Source organism: Nelumbo lutea, chromosome 6 (assembly GCF_056320005.1).
Source record: "Nelumbo lutea isolate HS-2025 chromosome 6, American lotus-T2T, whole genome shotgun sequence".
Taxonomy (NCBI): domain Eukaryota; kingdom Viridiplantae; phylum Streptophyta; class Magnoliopsida; order Proteales; family Nelumbonaceae; genus Nelumbo; species Nelumbo lutea.
The window spans coordinates 72,373,575-72,389,385 of record NC_142689.1 but is presented as its reverse complement, the minus strand read 5'-3'; the positions used below and the strand labels follow the sequence as shown (position 1 = coordinate 72,389,385).

The 15,811-nt window shown below is 37.9% G+C and overlaps 1 protein-coding gene and 1 pseudogene across 5 annotated transcripts in view; both read left to right on the top strand.

Annotated features, from left to right (window-relative positions):
* Nucleotides 1–11,580, top strand: part of LOC148849626 (dihydroflavonol 4-reductase-like1) — a 29,586-nt gene extending 18,006 nt beyond the window's left edge. Inside the window, exons 2-7 of one of the 5 annotated variants that reach the window (XM_088951624.1) lie at nt 4,743–4,945; nt 5,034–5,203; nt 5,528–5,716; nt 5,842–6,004; nt 6,367–6,559; nt 11,159–11,580. In XM_088951624.1, coding sequence (XP_088807750.1) covers nt 4,819–4,945; nt 5,034–5,203; nt 5,528–5,716; nt 5,842–6,004; nt 6,367–6,559; nt 11,159–11,228 — 912 coding nt within the window. In that variant the 5' untranslated portion in view covers nt 4,743–4,818 and the 3' untranslated portion in view covers nt 11,229–11,580. Of the gene's footprint in view, nt 1–4,600; nt 4,946–5,033; nt 5,204–5,527; nt 5,717–5,841; nt 6,005–6,366; nt 6,560–6,773; nt 7,068–11,158 lie in introns of those variants that run through there. The other 4 variants (XM_088951621.1, XM_088951623.1, XM_088951622.1 and 1 more) reach the window with 4 other exon arrangements.
* On the top strand, nt 7,748–8,591 carry LOC148849627 (uncharacterized; annotated as a pseudogene).
* Nucleotides 11,581–15,811: the final 4,231 nt, after the last annotated feature.

The window sequence follows — 15,811 nt, the reverse complement described above, 5'->3', positions numbered from 1 at the left end:
CATAAGATAAATCCATGTCATCCTTAAAAAGTCATCAACAAAAATTACAAAATACTTATAGCCATTGTATGACATCACTTTGACCGGACCACAGACATCAGAAAGAACTAAAGAAAAAGGACTCAAGACACGACTATCAACTCTTGGATAGAGACTCTATGATGTTTCCCAAGCTAACATGACTCACAATCTAAAGATGAAAGATGACTCAAGGAAGGAACCAACAACTTCAGAGCCTTGAGAGAAGGATGACCAAGTTTGCAGTGCCCTCCACCAAGGTAATACAATCCACCTGCCTCATGCCCTCCACCAATCTTCATCATCGTCTTGAGATCCTGAAACACACAAGAAGAGGGATAAAAGGTTATGGAACAATTAAGTGACTTGGTTAATCTACTAACAAACATAAGGTTAAAGGGGAACTTGGGGACATATAAAACAGATGATAAAGACAAGGAGGAGAGTTCAACATCACCAATACCAAAGATGGGAGATGTAGAAACATTAGCAAGAGTAACTGTTTGAGATGTGGAGGATCGAGAAAGAGAAGCAAATACATTAGGAGTCCCAGACATATGGTCCGAGATTCCGGAGTCAATGATCCAGTTTGAAGGCTTGGAAGCCAAGCAAGCCATACTTGAATGGGCAAGGGTAGCTATGTTTTGCTGAGAAGATGTCTGAAGGAACTGCTCATATACTGCATGGGGTACACTCACCATCTCATTCCCAGAAACACTAGTAGATGTGTAGGGGATCGGGTCAGTTTGTTGACTTTCAGTAGCTGTGCCACTACCCTTAGTCACAACATGGTTAGCCTAAGTGTTGGGTGGACCATGTAAATCATAGCAGAAATTAACCGTGTGCCCCTCTAATCCACAGTATGTACACTTGCTAGGGGCATTACTTCTTCCTTTACCACGACCTCCCCCCGAGTCCCGACTTCCACTCCGGCCACCAGCACAGTTAAACCTGGGACCACCACGGTTACCTAGAAGTCCACGACCACCACCACCATCTCTATTTCCATGGCCTCCCCCTCTAGTCACCACAAAACCAGATCTGTCTAAGAGAGAAAAATGCTCTTTTGACTCAATAGATGTCCTCCTTAGATGGCAAAAACTTTTCAAGTGAGGGAAGAGCAAACCCCCCTCCCCCCCCCCTAGTATTTGTGCTTGGACAGGCTCATATTCAGCCTTCAAACCCACTAGAAACCTTGTCACATCAAGGTTTGTTGCTGAATCTGAACATTCTGTGTCAGAGGATGATACACATTGAGCTCATTTCGGATATTCCTTAGACTTGCATGGTATTCCTCCAAGCTTTGACTGTCTTGCTTCAGATTAAAGTACTCTTGGTACAATTGATACACCCTAGTTATATTGTCTTGCTCGGTATACAGTTTCTTAGCATGATCCCAGATTTCTTTAGCTGTATCTAGGAACATAAAGTTCACGCTAATTTTTGGTTCCATGCTATTCCACAACCATGTCATTATTTGTGCATCTTCTTGTTCCTAGTCACTAAACCCTAGAGAATCAGAGGAGGGTTTCTCCTCTCTCACATGTTTTACTTTTTTCTTGGCTTTTAAAAGCACCTCCACAGATTTTGGCCACGACACATAATTATCACCATTCAACTTAATAGATGTCATTTGAACATTTAGGTAATCTGGAGAAATCATAACGCTTGTTTTGTTGTCATTCCCATCTCCAATCGATGCCATCTTAACTAATTCCCCTTACCTCACAAAGAAATCATTGCTATATTGTAGATTATTCACCTTCAAATAGATAAACCCAAATGACCAAAATACCCCTGTTTTGTGTACGATAACAAGGGGAAAGTCACCAATTGGGTCTTTTTCTTTGTAGTGGCTCACAAGTATTAATTCTTTCCAAATGCATTTCCCAACACAAGCCACCCACTCCAAGAGGAATAGGATTACACCAAATCTTTTTGGACGAAAAGGAAGGCCCTTGGTTTTCACTTGAATGAATAAGGGCTGAAAAAAATGAACTACAAGAGAAGGTACCTGAGGGTGAGGGGGTCCATATTCTCCTATCCCTCTTACTACCTTCCAAACACACCCCTTCCAAGTTCTATAGGAGGTCAATGGCAGCTATGAAACCTCCCGCATCTCCTATTTCTTTGAAGACTATTGGGCACCAAGCATGAAGGGGCACCCCAAAAACTCGAATCCACCACCTGTCAAAGCCAGAACATTGCCTTTAAAGGAACCCTATTGGTTTCCACCTTGACAGAGATACACACTGCCCGTTGAAACAGGTGATGCCAGAATACAACACTTCAATAGCTTTGGCCTCTGAAGAAAACAAGGAGCCGCTTATTTCTACCCATTCTCCTAGCTCTCTGCTTTTTCAACTTTCTCCAAGACACAATTGCCCATCTCTCAACTTCCTCAAGGACTGGACAATTTCCTATAAAGAGGACAACCAATCATTGAAGAAGGAAATCCTTTTGCTCCCATAAACCTTCTTCAGAAACGAGCACATAATTTCTTTTTTCTTTTTATCAATAACAGCAGAATTTATTAAGAATAAGAAACTTTAATTACAAGAGAGGGGGAGGTAAACTTAACTCCCCCATTTCAGCAAAACAAAAAATACAGGATTAGAAATGAGCCTAAACGAAAGATCCCCCTATTCACCCCTTGCTTGGCTAACCTATCAGCAAGTGAGTTAGCAGTTCTCTTTACCCACTGTATTTCACTTCAATGTCCCTAGTTGGCCACTTAAATTTTTTCTTTTCATTGCTGTAGTTCGAGATACCAGAGTTATCTTCCTTCAGCTCCCTTGCTTTTTGGGCACCTTCCATAGCCGCAAGGATCTCAGCCCTAAGAGAGTCTCCTTTACCAATAGGGCCTGAGAACATGGCTATAATAAGTCCCTCTTCATTCCTAAGCACCCCCCTATACCAGAGAGCCATGGGTTCCTTTAACTACTTCCATCAAAATTCAGCTTCATGAATCCGGGTAGGGGAGAGGTTCAAGAGGGAGAATAAACCGTATTAATTTGGGCAGAATTAGCTATCTCTAACCAATTCCTCGTCAAGTCATCCAAGGAAAAAACTGTGAATGGGTTCGGAGATTTCAGCCAATGAGCCACCCTTAAATGCATCAACTCCATTACATTCTCATTGGTTCTTTCCTTTTCTGAGAAGGTACATGAGTTTCTTTCTTCCCAGATAGACCAGCAGACTGCAGCCCTCATACATCTCCACATAATTCTCTCTCTTTTTAAAGGCCAACTAAAGTAAGGAGAGAAGAGGCTTTGCACATTCAAGGGAGGGTTCAAAAAGGGAGAAATCAATAGGTGGTTACTAGTTCCCTTTCAACTTTGCAAAGAATATACCTATGTGGGGATAGACAAGAATTGGGTCTCTTTCTTTGAAGTAGGCCACCTGTGTTAATTCTTTCCAGGAATGCTTCCCAACAAAAACTACCAACCCGAGGAGGAATGGGCTTGCTCCAAACCTCTTTAATAGGGAAAGATAGACCACTAGAGGCAGAAGGCTGAGATAAGGTCTTAAAGAAGGAAGCACAAGAGAAAGTACCAGAGGAGGATGAGGTCCAAATTTTGATATCTTCCTGAGAGGCCATCCATGCCAAGGTAAGCTTTCTTTAGATTGATAGTTTTTGATTGAGACATTTAGTGTATCATCGTTGGTGAGGGATGAATATACAATCACATTGTTGAAATCATAGTTTTCAAGGCACCAAGAAGACCCTATTCATGGGTTGGGTCGGGCTTTGTATATGTATTAACAGAATACACTTAGGACCGAGCCCGAGCCCGACCCTCGTATAAAGCCCGAAGACCGAGCCTGGCTAGAAATTTGAAAACATAATTTTTTTTTTCTTTTTTTATTCAATAAAAAAGTGTTTTATTTATATTAAAAACCTTCAAAACTCAAAAATAATAAACATCTCACTATTATTTGGAAAAAAAGAGAAGAACAAAGAAAAAATATTATATATATTATTAAATAAAATATAATTTTATTATTTGATATATAGTATCAAGTCGGGCTCGGGCTCGGGTTGGGCTTTTTTGAGAAAGCCCGAGCCTAGCCCGAAAAAAGTTGGGCCCGAGCCCGTGCCTGCAGGCCTAAAATTATGACCAAGCTCGACTTAACAACGGGCCAGACTGGGCCAGCCCGTCGGGCTACCCAGCCCATGTACAGGTCTAGTGCCAAGGTGAGGCTAGGCGACAAGGGGTGCCTTGGCAATGTATTTTTTTTTTTTTTTCAAGTAAAAACATGTATCCTAGGGTACAGGTCTGATCAGAAGGCCAATTCTGAGGAGGTGGTTAATAACATTTCAGTGGATTTGATCAAGATCTCGATTTAAAATCTTAAATCTTTTGCTGGAGAGAATTTTTCATCTTCTTTTTTGAGAATAGACTTTTGGGGGTCCTTAAAGGGTGTATATGGTGTACAGAATCTCTTTGTATAGAAGAGCATGTATACTTTTATGATATATGTTAACTTTTTCAAAAAAAAAAAAAGGAATTCTAAATCACCTACTAGGATCAAATTAAGCTTCATAAACCAAACAGGTCCTTTATAACTTGCAGCTAACTTCTACTTGCTAAATATACCCATTAACATTCTATTTACCACAGAAACCTACTTCTGACCTAAATTGGTAAATCACTATTTTTTATATGAACACAAGTGATAGATGGTTTACCTAATATGAGCCCACTTTTCTCCTTGTCAAGCCCATGTGTATTTAATGTCATTAGCAGTGTTGAATTATTTGAACTCTTGGTGAGAATTGAAACCGTGGACTATCAAATGGAGCAAACTCTTGATTGTAAAGGCAAAGTATGTGTGACAGGGGCATCAGGTTTCCTGGCCTCTTGGCTTGTTAAGCGACTACTCTTGTCAGGATATCATGTGAAAGGAACGGTTAGAGATCCAGGTCTCTCTCTCTCTCTCTCTCTCTCTCTCTCAACACTTAACAACTATGAAACATAGAGATTTTTATTGCATGTGGTTTCACTGAGCAGGGAATGACAAGAAAGTAGCACATTTATGGCAACTGAAAGGAGCAAAAGAGAAACTTCAATTGGTGAAGGCAGATCTAATGGAGGCAGGCAGTTTTGATGATGCCATCATGGGATGTGATGGTGTCTTCCACACTGCTTCACCTGTGATTGGACCTATCTCCGACCCCAAGGCATGTCCATTACTCTTGTATCAAGTATCAACTATCTGGAAAAAAATTTACTTGTTATGTTAGGTCATGTTGTTACTTGTACCATGATCAACTGGGCAATTTGAAAATTGAATATGCTTTTTAAAAAGGGTAACAACTAACAACGCTTTGAATGTGCTGATGTTGTCCCAGTGGGGTGGCAACCAACCAACCAACCCACCACCCAACCAACCCCCCACCCCCACCCCAAAGAAAAAATGAAGCTTGTTTCAAACCTTCATTAATCAAATGAAATTTGGATCGCTATTGTTGAAATCTAAGTTGTTTCATCTGATCATTAACTAGGCTGAAATCTTAGATCCAGCTATAAAAGGCACCTTAAACGTCTTGAGGTCATGCAAGAAGAATCCATTCCTCAGACGTGTGGTACTCACATCATCTTCTGCAGCTGCGAGAGTTCGATATGATTTTGATCCTAAGATACCTTTGGATGAGTTGTCGTGGAGCTCGGAGGAACTCTGTGAAAGGCTTCAGGTAATCAACATTACTATAAATTAATCACTAATTCATCAAATGGTTTTATACTTTGATTGCATGCATAGTTTTTTCATTTGCAGTAAGGCTAACAAACCTTCTTTTGCCATGGTGCTTTTCAAAAGGTTTGGTATCCATTGTCAAAAATTCTGGCTGAAAAGGCAGCATGGGAATTTGCCAAAGAAAATAACGTCAACCTAATTACTGTTCTCCCGTCTTTCGTCATTGGGCCCAGCTTGCCATTCGACTTGTGCTCTACTGCTTCTGACATCCTTCATTTACTTAAAGGTACCCTTCAAAATAAAATTGACATGAAGGAAATAATGAAAGAAAGAAGAAAGGCCTGGTTCACACTCCACAATCAACTTGGTTTAAAAGGTTTAAAATTTTCATCCGTATTGGCTCGTATCGGCAGATATGTATCGTATAAGTGGGTCATTGGTATGTGAAAAAGAGGGATAATTAGGCCTTTTACCAACCCTGCTGAATATGTTCGGAAAAAAACTAAAAAAAGTAAAGCATGTTATTTTAAAGTCCGTTATAATCGGATTGTATCAATGCTTTAAACTTTTTAAAAATAAAATCTAAATTGATTATTATCGTTCTGCATGTATTTAATAAAAAGTAGCATATTTCCATGCTGGAAATAGGTGACTCGGCAAAATTCTCATATCACGGAAGGATGGGTTATGTTCATATCGACGATGTAGCACTCTGCCACATCCTTGTTTATGAAAACATCAGCGCTCAAGGAAGATACCTCTGTAGCTCAAAGGTCTTGGATAACATTGAATTAGCATCCTTGCTAGCAAAGCGCTATCCGTTGCTACCCATTCCCAAGAGGTTAGTTTTCTTGTTTTGCAATTTCTCTTTCTCCAACTGCATCTGCATCTGCATCTTTTTTTTTTTTTTGGGTAAGAAAGATGCTGCATCGCATCTGTACCATAGGAAACAATTTATATTAAGAACGCAAAAGAATTGGTCTTGCTCCTAGATATCATGTTTAATTAATGGATTTTCTAATTTGGGTTGTTATTAATTTCATGTCGGCTTTCAGGTTTGATTCAGTTTTTGGCGATAGGCCATACTATGAATTCAACACCTCAAAGTTGGAAAGCTTAGGTTTCAAGTTCAAAAGTATTGAAGAAATGTTTGACGACTGTGTAGCGTCACTCAGAGAGCAAGGCCATCTCTAGGCCCTAGGCTCAAACTAGACCAAAAACGCCACTAACTGTTACAGTTGGAATGGAAGTTATGACAATAAAAATCCTTTCATTGGACTTCTGTTTGTATTTTAACCGGTATTGTCAGTATGCCATAATTGTCATTTTGTTTCAAAATGACATTTCCTAACCACGTCTACCCACAGGACGTCGCAACCACATTTGGATAACATTTCCTCTACTTGTATGTAATTAGAGGCCGAATCGGCTCTCACACCGGTCTCACAGCATATCACATTGGGAACATCTTCTATAATTGTATTTATCATTCACGGAGAGATGTTCCTAATACATGGTGGGATGTGATTGTGAGATCAGTTTAAAAAACATATAAAATCCTAAATCATATAATCATGGATGGAGAGATATTGTCAATGCATGGCCATAGAGATTCCAATTGCTATCTACATGCTGCATATTTTTCCTTGGGAAAATTATTAATTCTTCCACATCACAAATTTGTCATTGTTTGGGACATGGTTTTTAAAACCTAACCGGTGACCAAACCGGTCAGGGGTCTGGTTACCGGTTTGAACGGTCCAGCTGTTTGACCTGAACATTTGGCCCATTTTGACAAAAAAAGTTAAAAAAACAAAAAAACAGTTAAAACCATTCGAACAGTTCGAACAGTTAACTGACCGATTCAATGGTTTGTTGATCAAAATCAATGGTTTTGGGGAAAAACGAAACCGGTCAGGTTTTGGCTTTTTCAGTCCATTCATCCGATCCGGTCCGATTTTGAAAACCATGGTTTGGGGGAATCTAATACAATACAAAGAGAGGGTTTTATAAAATAAAATAAGATAAAAATTTGTAAGGTGGAAATGTGGAATAAATCATGATTTACCTAAAAGATGGATAAACCATAATACAAGGAGACGTTTGTAGTTGAGGGCTTCTCCCAACTTCTCCCACCCAAGTTGTAGAAACTGATGTCAAAGCAGAACCAGATTCAATGCCACAAGATGCCGATGAAATTTTCAGGAAAATGAAGGAAATGAGTCTCATCCCGAATGCTGTGGCAATGCTTGATGGCCTCTGCAAGGATGGGCTGGTCCAAGAAGCCATGAAGCTGTTTGGGTTAATGCGTGAGAAGGGTACGTTCTCGGAAGTTGTAATCTACACGGTTGTAGTTGAGGGCTTCTGTAAGGCTGAGAAACTTGATGATGCCAAGAGGATTTTTAGAAAGATGTAGAATAATGGGATTTCATTGAATGCGCTCAGTTACACAATCTTCATTCATGGATTGTACAAAGGGAAGAGATTGAAAGACGCCATAGACATCTGCATTGAGATGTTGGAGGCTGGTCATTCTCCAAATGTGACAACCTTTATAGGCCTGGTTGACGTGATTTGTAGGGTCAAGGGTGTGGAAGAAACGAAGAGCACCATTGAGAGATTGGAGAAAGGATACTTTGCTGATGAGAAGGCTATTAGAGAATATTTGGACAAGAAGGGGCCATTCACACCATTAATTTGGGAAGCTGTATTTGGGAAGAAAAGAAAACCAAAATTTGTGGACGAAAAGAAAACCAATTTTTTTTGTTCACCGCTTACATGACCTGTAAGAACGGTTGTAGGAAGGGAAAAGCGATGGACTTGTAAGAACGACTATATTAACTATACACTCAACTCTGCCAGCTGGCTTTTGCTCACCGTGGAACGTCGCAGGTGGACCTGCAACCAAACGCTGTCGCTGCCTGTTGTTGTAGGGTTTTGATTGGAAGAAGAAGATGATAAATTCGAGTGGTGGTAGTTTTGTCATTAAAGAAAAAAAAAAACAGGGACATGCTTGTCCCATTCGAATGAAGAAGCACATCATCAAAAAGTGCTAAAAAAAGTCACATCCATGTCACTTTTTTAAAAAATACTTTTTTTAATAATAAGTACTTCTTATCCTCTTTTTTACCAAATACCCATAAGTACTTAAAAACCATTTAATGTGTGATCTCATGTCTTAAAGAAATACTTGTTTAAATAAGTACTTCTTTTAAGTGTTCTCAAACACTAACTTAACCCGCCTTGCGCCATAACCCAAGCACACATAGCTCTCCCTCACAACCTCAGGCCCACCCAAAGAGAAACAAAGAAAAAATAAGTCTAACAAAACCTAATTAATTCTAAGGATAGGCAAACCCAAATTATCTTTGTGAATAAAACGAGTCAAATCTCTACGAATTTGGGAATTACCACTGATCACTTTAAACGTGCATCTTTCATTAGTTCCTTTGTTAGCTAGGAGATCAGCACAATGATTTCCCTCTCATAAGATATGGGTCCACCTAATATTCATTCTCTGCACTAAGTTCTTAATCTTGCACAAGATGTAAACAAAATTCCAAATATAATCCGATCTACCCATTAGAATGTCAATAATTATCATGTTATCACTTTCAACCTCAATCTCTTTATAGCCTTTTTGCAAAGAAAGGCTTAGACCATCATACATAGATAAAAGTTCTGCTTGAATAGAGGCAGACTAACCATAGCAACATCGAAAAGCAAATATGAGAGTTCAAAAAGAGTTTCTAACTAAACCCCCACCTCCTCCTTCACCAGGATTGCCGCGACAAGCCCCATCTACATTCATGTTGTAAGCAAAATTACTTGGAAATAGAATAGGCCATTCTAATTCTGATTCCAGATCACTATTCCCACGAGCCAAATAGACCCTTAATTTAGTTCTCAAATAAGATAAAAATACGGTCCAAAGGCTCAACTTAATTTAATTTCCCATGTCATCTTAAAAGATAAGCGAGACTTAACTTAGACTTAACCAGGATGCCAGGAACATGTGCCATTCATTAGGTAGTTCTTATTAAAATGATTAAATGTGGATTATTTAGAGTGGAAAAAGAATTCGAGCTCACATTCCATGGACCCTTACATGAACCCTTTACAAGAACCCTTCAATAAAAACTTGCCACATCATTTTAAAAAATAAGATAGAGTTAACTGACAACTAACTGTTTTCTACTCAGCCTCTTCCTTCAATTGAGAACTGACTATAAGAAAGATCCAATGTTTGATGCAAATTTCCCACGAAAATCCAAATATAAAAATAAAACCAAAATGAAAAGTAGAACAGAATAGAGACTTCGGATCTCCTGCTCACGGGAATTCTGCCCATAACACACTACCCCTGTGAATTGGGAACATCTCCCCCTGCATAATACTATGCAGAGGTTGAGATGTTTTCCACGTGTGGCTGCAATAAATGTGGGCAGAGTTTGTATAGGCAGGAGATCCAGACTCATGAATAGAACCCTAGGTGGGTGTGCAATTTCTTTTATTTTCTTAACTTGTCCAAGATTTGTGAGATCCCCAATTTTTCTAGAGTTCTTAACAAATTTTGGCTTGAATCAAGCAATATAGGCCGATATGCGGGTTGGGGCATATTAGCCAGTATCAAACTGCTCTTTTTTTTTTTTTATTTATAATTTTTTCTTTAAACTGGTTAGGGGATCAGTTTAAGACCCGTCTACCCCTTAAACCAGGTTAGACCCCGAAACACCCACTATAGGGGCATATCGGATGAGTTGTCATTACGATAAGTATTGACCAATATGCCCCAATATGTTTTGATACTTTGAACCTAAGCTTGAAGCTTTCTGGCAATGTCTATGAATTCGGCTTCAGCCAGTGGAATGCCCGTTCAAACAGCCTTTACAGCCTTGCATTGAAAATATCTCCGTATTTATGTGCTTTATTTCATAAGAGATATTCCCAATACAAGGTTGCATCTTGATGAACAAGATGTAAAATTTTCCTACTAAACACTAAAACCATATTTAGTTTGAAAGAAAAGATAGGGAAACCTTACAAACCTTGTATCGATTTCCTTAATTTTCTTTTTCTTTCCCTTCAAACTAAACATAACCTAAAAGTTCGTTGAACCTGAATTGTTGTTTGTGTTTTTTGATGCTGCTTGATATGTTTCCTTTTTCTACCAAGTCAAGTACGTGATAGAAATTGGAAAATTAGGTGAAAATTTCGCTTGGAAGCGAAGACACTATATAATCCAAACCAACATTATTTCCCTGCCACACCTACTGTGACAACCTTTGATAAAAGCTGCCTACCGGCAGATGCAACCCAAAATTATAAAAAATGAAAAGAATAAAGAAAAACCTTACTTTATTGTTATTTAAAGCAAATTCAATAGTGGCATGTGATATTGTTGTATGGTGGAAATAAGACCACCCTTTCTCTCAAAAAGGTGCAGGAGAACCACGGACAGTCGGACATGGATCAGATCATCTATGCATTTTTTACCCAAACGATCATGACTTTCGGGTAAATGATCAGAACTGAGCAACCAGTTCAAATAGAAGGTGACAAGATACAGCCAAGAAGGGTGTTTCAATACTTCCAATCTTTCACTTTTATTTTTAGTCTTTTTAAAAATTTCACAGAATTGTATTATTTTATGTATTTTATTTACTAGAAAATAAGTTTAATTTTTGAATCCCTCTAAAATAATCGAGAATCAAAATAAAATAATATGATACAATATAATATTAAAATTTTGAATTCACATGCACATCTCAGCGTGGCATTAGGCTGCTTGGAAACCGTGCATAAATAGAGTGTAAATGCTGATTTAGTATAAATATGCATTCTGGTTCAGTTTTCTTAGTATTTCACAAAAATGCATTTATGCTTTGACAATGACATAAAACACAATTTTCAAGGCATTTACACTCATTCGTACTCCATGTCTCATAGGATCCTTGGCCTTACACAGTTTCTTTGGGGCTTGAGGTCACTTGATAGATGGTGACAATTGACAATTGTTCTCTAGAGTGTTTTTTCACACTATGAAGATGAATGATTTTCAATCTTAATGTATAATCAAAGGATCCATCAAATGAAGTAAAGCGGTTAAAATCACTTTCTTTCACCATTTGTTAAATGCCACATATACATAGGTGGTAAAGTTGCAATGAACAATGATTAATTTTTTTAGTGTAAAAAATAATTTCTGAAGTGCTCTCTGTGGATGTACGTAATTTGGCCTAATTGTGTTAAATTTAATATTTTTTTCTTCTCTTCCTCTCTTTCTTTAGCTATTTACATTTTGTTTCCTTCTTTACATATGAACTAAGCAAGAGATGATATGTTGGATCCCAGCATCTCTGGGATGATGACAGCCAACAAGTAGGGAATGAAACCGATTGTTAATTCCTTATTCCTTGTCCAAAGATCTATTTGAATCTCGATTTTGCACTGAAGACACATCCTTTGCAACGACATCCCAGAGATGCTCGAATAATGGATGAGAAATTCCGTTGCAGAGAATTTTACAATATAGGGCAGGCCTTTCCTGGTTCTTGCCTTCTTCTCTAACAAAAAAGCAGTATTGACCACTAGGCTAGAGAGAGTCAAGGCGACTGTTGATACGTGGTCCCACGTTAGAGTTGATCGATCTTGTATGCAGATTTTGTACTGAGTACTCAAAGGTTATGGTGTTATATGTATGGATGATACTGCACTAGAGAAACATTTGATTTACTGGGTGATTGCAGTTCTGTCCACTACAGATTTTGGTGCAGGGGGCATGGCCTCATGGGTGATGTTGGATGGCCATGACAGAGACCTAAGATCTCTTTATTAAAAAAACAATTATTTTGGCTGCGTTTGGGAACGATGTGAATAGAGTGTAAATCCTGGTTCAAGTTAAATTTGCATTCTATTTCACTTTTGCTTGTATTTGGTAACATTATATTTATGCATTGACAAATGACAGAAAACACATTTTTCAATGCATATTTACATTGATAATAAGATGTAAAAGTACATTAATAAAAAAAATTAAATTTGCATTCAAGTGGATTTTTGATAAAAGAGGCATATGTTTTATTGGGATTCGAATTTGCATCTATTACAGATAAAAGTATGTTTGGTAAGAAAGTAAATTTGTCAATGCAAAACTAACCAAACTTTGCAATTTATATGGACCATTTTACACTCTACATATTTGCATTCACACTTATTTGCATTGTTTCCAAATGCAGCCTTCAGTCATCTCATCAAGTCAATGGATCGAGATGATGGAAGGTTTATCATGGAATATATAAGCCAGGTATCTTTGTGTGTATTCAAGAAGATGACCAACATTTCATATATCCTGTGTGATATCAGAGAATTATTTCGTTATAGAAAAATTTAAAGGTTTTTTGTCAAAATGTATAATTTGTTTTTATAAAATAAATACAAAATATCATCACCATCAGCCAGCCTTATCCCAACTATATGAAATCAGCTAATATCATGAGAATTTGAAAAAAGTTTTAGTGCCGATTACCAATCTGACACACCCTCCTCTTTTATTTGGACTTAGGACCCGCGGGATAAGACAAGCGCACACCGGCGGAGTTAAAACAAATAGAAAATATACATCAACAAAATAACATTGTTTTGCATGTTTTTAAAAGAGACCCAGAATATAGGAGGGCTGACTGACTTTGTGATCTAATTTGAGATTATTATTAGCTTTCCGTAAGTGCCACATAATTACTGCTATCTCCTCAAAAGTCCATCTCCTTTACATTAGACACTGAGAGAGTGAAAGAGCCATTCAACTATGGGCCTATCAATCTCTTCAGATCATATAGATAAATCCATGGCTGAAGGCCCCCCAAACAGACTTTGCTAAATGGCAGTGAGAGATGCTCCAATTACTCTTCCTTAGAGCATATATAGGAGACAAGAAGGATAAACATGAAAGCTTCTCTTAGCAAGTGGATAAACATCTCCATATGAATGTGATATAACCTGTGGGGGTAAATACTTGCAAATCCACAGTTTCTTTCACAGATGTGACCTAGTGCCAAGGCATGTTCTTGGCCTTAAAGTGGTTGATGACCTTGAATTGTTGGAATCCATGGGTCATGATTCATAGTAACTCTTGAGAGTCGAGCCATCTCTAATTAATGAACAACCCCCACGAGAGAGTATAAGTGTACAACTTACGATATATTAGCATTATTAGTACTGGATTTCAATATTTCATATCCCATAACTTGTTTTACCCCCCAAATACCTATCACACTTTTGCATTTCCTTCACCTCTAATATCTATCTATATATATACGTTTCGAAGGACTACACAATGGGATAGTCTATACCCAGCCATCCCCAATCTGGTATAGGGGGATTCGATCCCAAGTCTCTGCAATGATCAATAAGAGACCTTACCAACCAGTTGATTGGCACCTTGCTTCACCTCCGATATATGATTCGATGGAAACATTGATGGAAATTAGGACTGTGTAATAAATAGCAGATTTAAAATAACAAGTTGTCCTAACCACCTAAAATATTGGTCAAGTGTCTGAGTGATGATATCAATTTTCCTTCAAAGTGGTTTGTCCAAAAATATTAAGATCCTATTGCAAACATTAGGTGGGTTATGTCGATTGGGCTTAATATACTATGGATTTGGTGGGCCTCTTGTTGGATGCCTGTGAAGGCTGAAAATAATTTATTGGAGACCATTAATCAGAATGGAGATTAATGAAGTAGCAATGCACATGTTAATAAGAGAACAAAAATTTGTAGAAAAACCCAAGTAGGCAGAAAGCTGTCTAGGAACATCCAGTTCACCCTATCATATAAGGCTTCCACGTTTCCAATTTGGACCCACTCTTCTTTTCTTCTCCATAGTAATGAATTATGGATAACCTCCTGAACAATTATGTAATTGTCATAGATCAGCCGACCAGGAAAGAATGGATTCTGAAATGGGGAGATGATTTTCTTAAAAGAAGCCCTAGCCAGCTGGCAAGTATTTTAGCCACCACATCCTAGCTGGATTGTTAGAGCAATGCACGCATATCATCCGGGCCCGCTGCTTTTAAAGGGCCCATGCTAAAAAAGAACATCTTTGATTTCTTCCACTAGAGGAACTGAATGTTTGTACATAGAGAAGAATTTTTTGAAAAATAATTATAGAATTCTGAATTTTACTATAATTTATACAATTTAAAATGATAAACACCTCACCCTAAAACATCAATACCTACTAATGAATTAGCATCAATTTCAAGTTAACACTTACCCCAGTTATATGGTGGGACTAAAAATTGTTAGGGTGTACTTAACAGTCATTCACCCCAGAATTTTCCTTTTATGTAATAACAGGAGGAAAGAGATTCATACCATCCGAAGTGATATGTACATAGGGAATAAGGACTGATTAGAAATCCTAAAAAGTGGTCTTAATATTTTCATGATCAAATTAAATCACCACAAGCCATCCGAAGCTTTGACTGTAACCGACCTGTTTATTTGTGAGGTTGATTATATACAAGTCAAAGTTTAGAATTGAGTTTCACATGTTAGGTGTTCTTTCCTTATTCAGAGAGGTATTGGCTATCTAATAAAAAAGACGATTGTCAATAAGGGGCTAACTGGCTGAGGGCGTTTTTTAAAAATAAAATAAAGAAAATAAATGGGTTGCTCTCTGCTCTCTGTTTTGATGTTGTCTCACTCGGATCGGATGTTAAACGGTATGGTAAACCATCCTGATTAACGGAACATGGGTTCGACAGTTCAACCGTTCATTTTAACTGTTTAACTAGCACAGACCTCAAATACAACTTTTGAAAAATCAAAAATTAGAAAAGTGGATAATGGTTTCCAATTATGTTTAAATTTTATTTTACATCAAAACGAAGCTTGGAAATATTGGAGCGGTGCATTGAGAACATCTCTTTGTCCTTTATGGAGACATGTTCTCAATGTACAAGTGCAATGGCTGTTGAGAGCAGACCCAGACTCTTATCAATGTGTGGTCTATGTGCAAAGTTTTGAGTTGAGTTTGAGTTGGGCAAACTAAGAACCAAGAAATTTTATCAATCAAAAACAT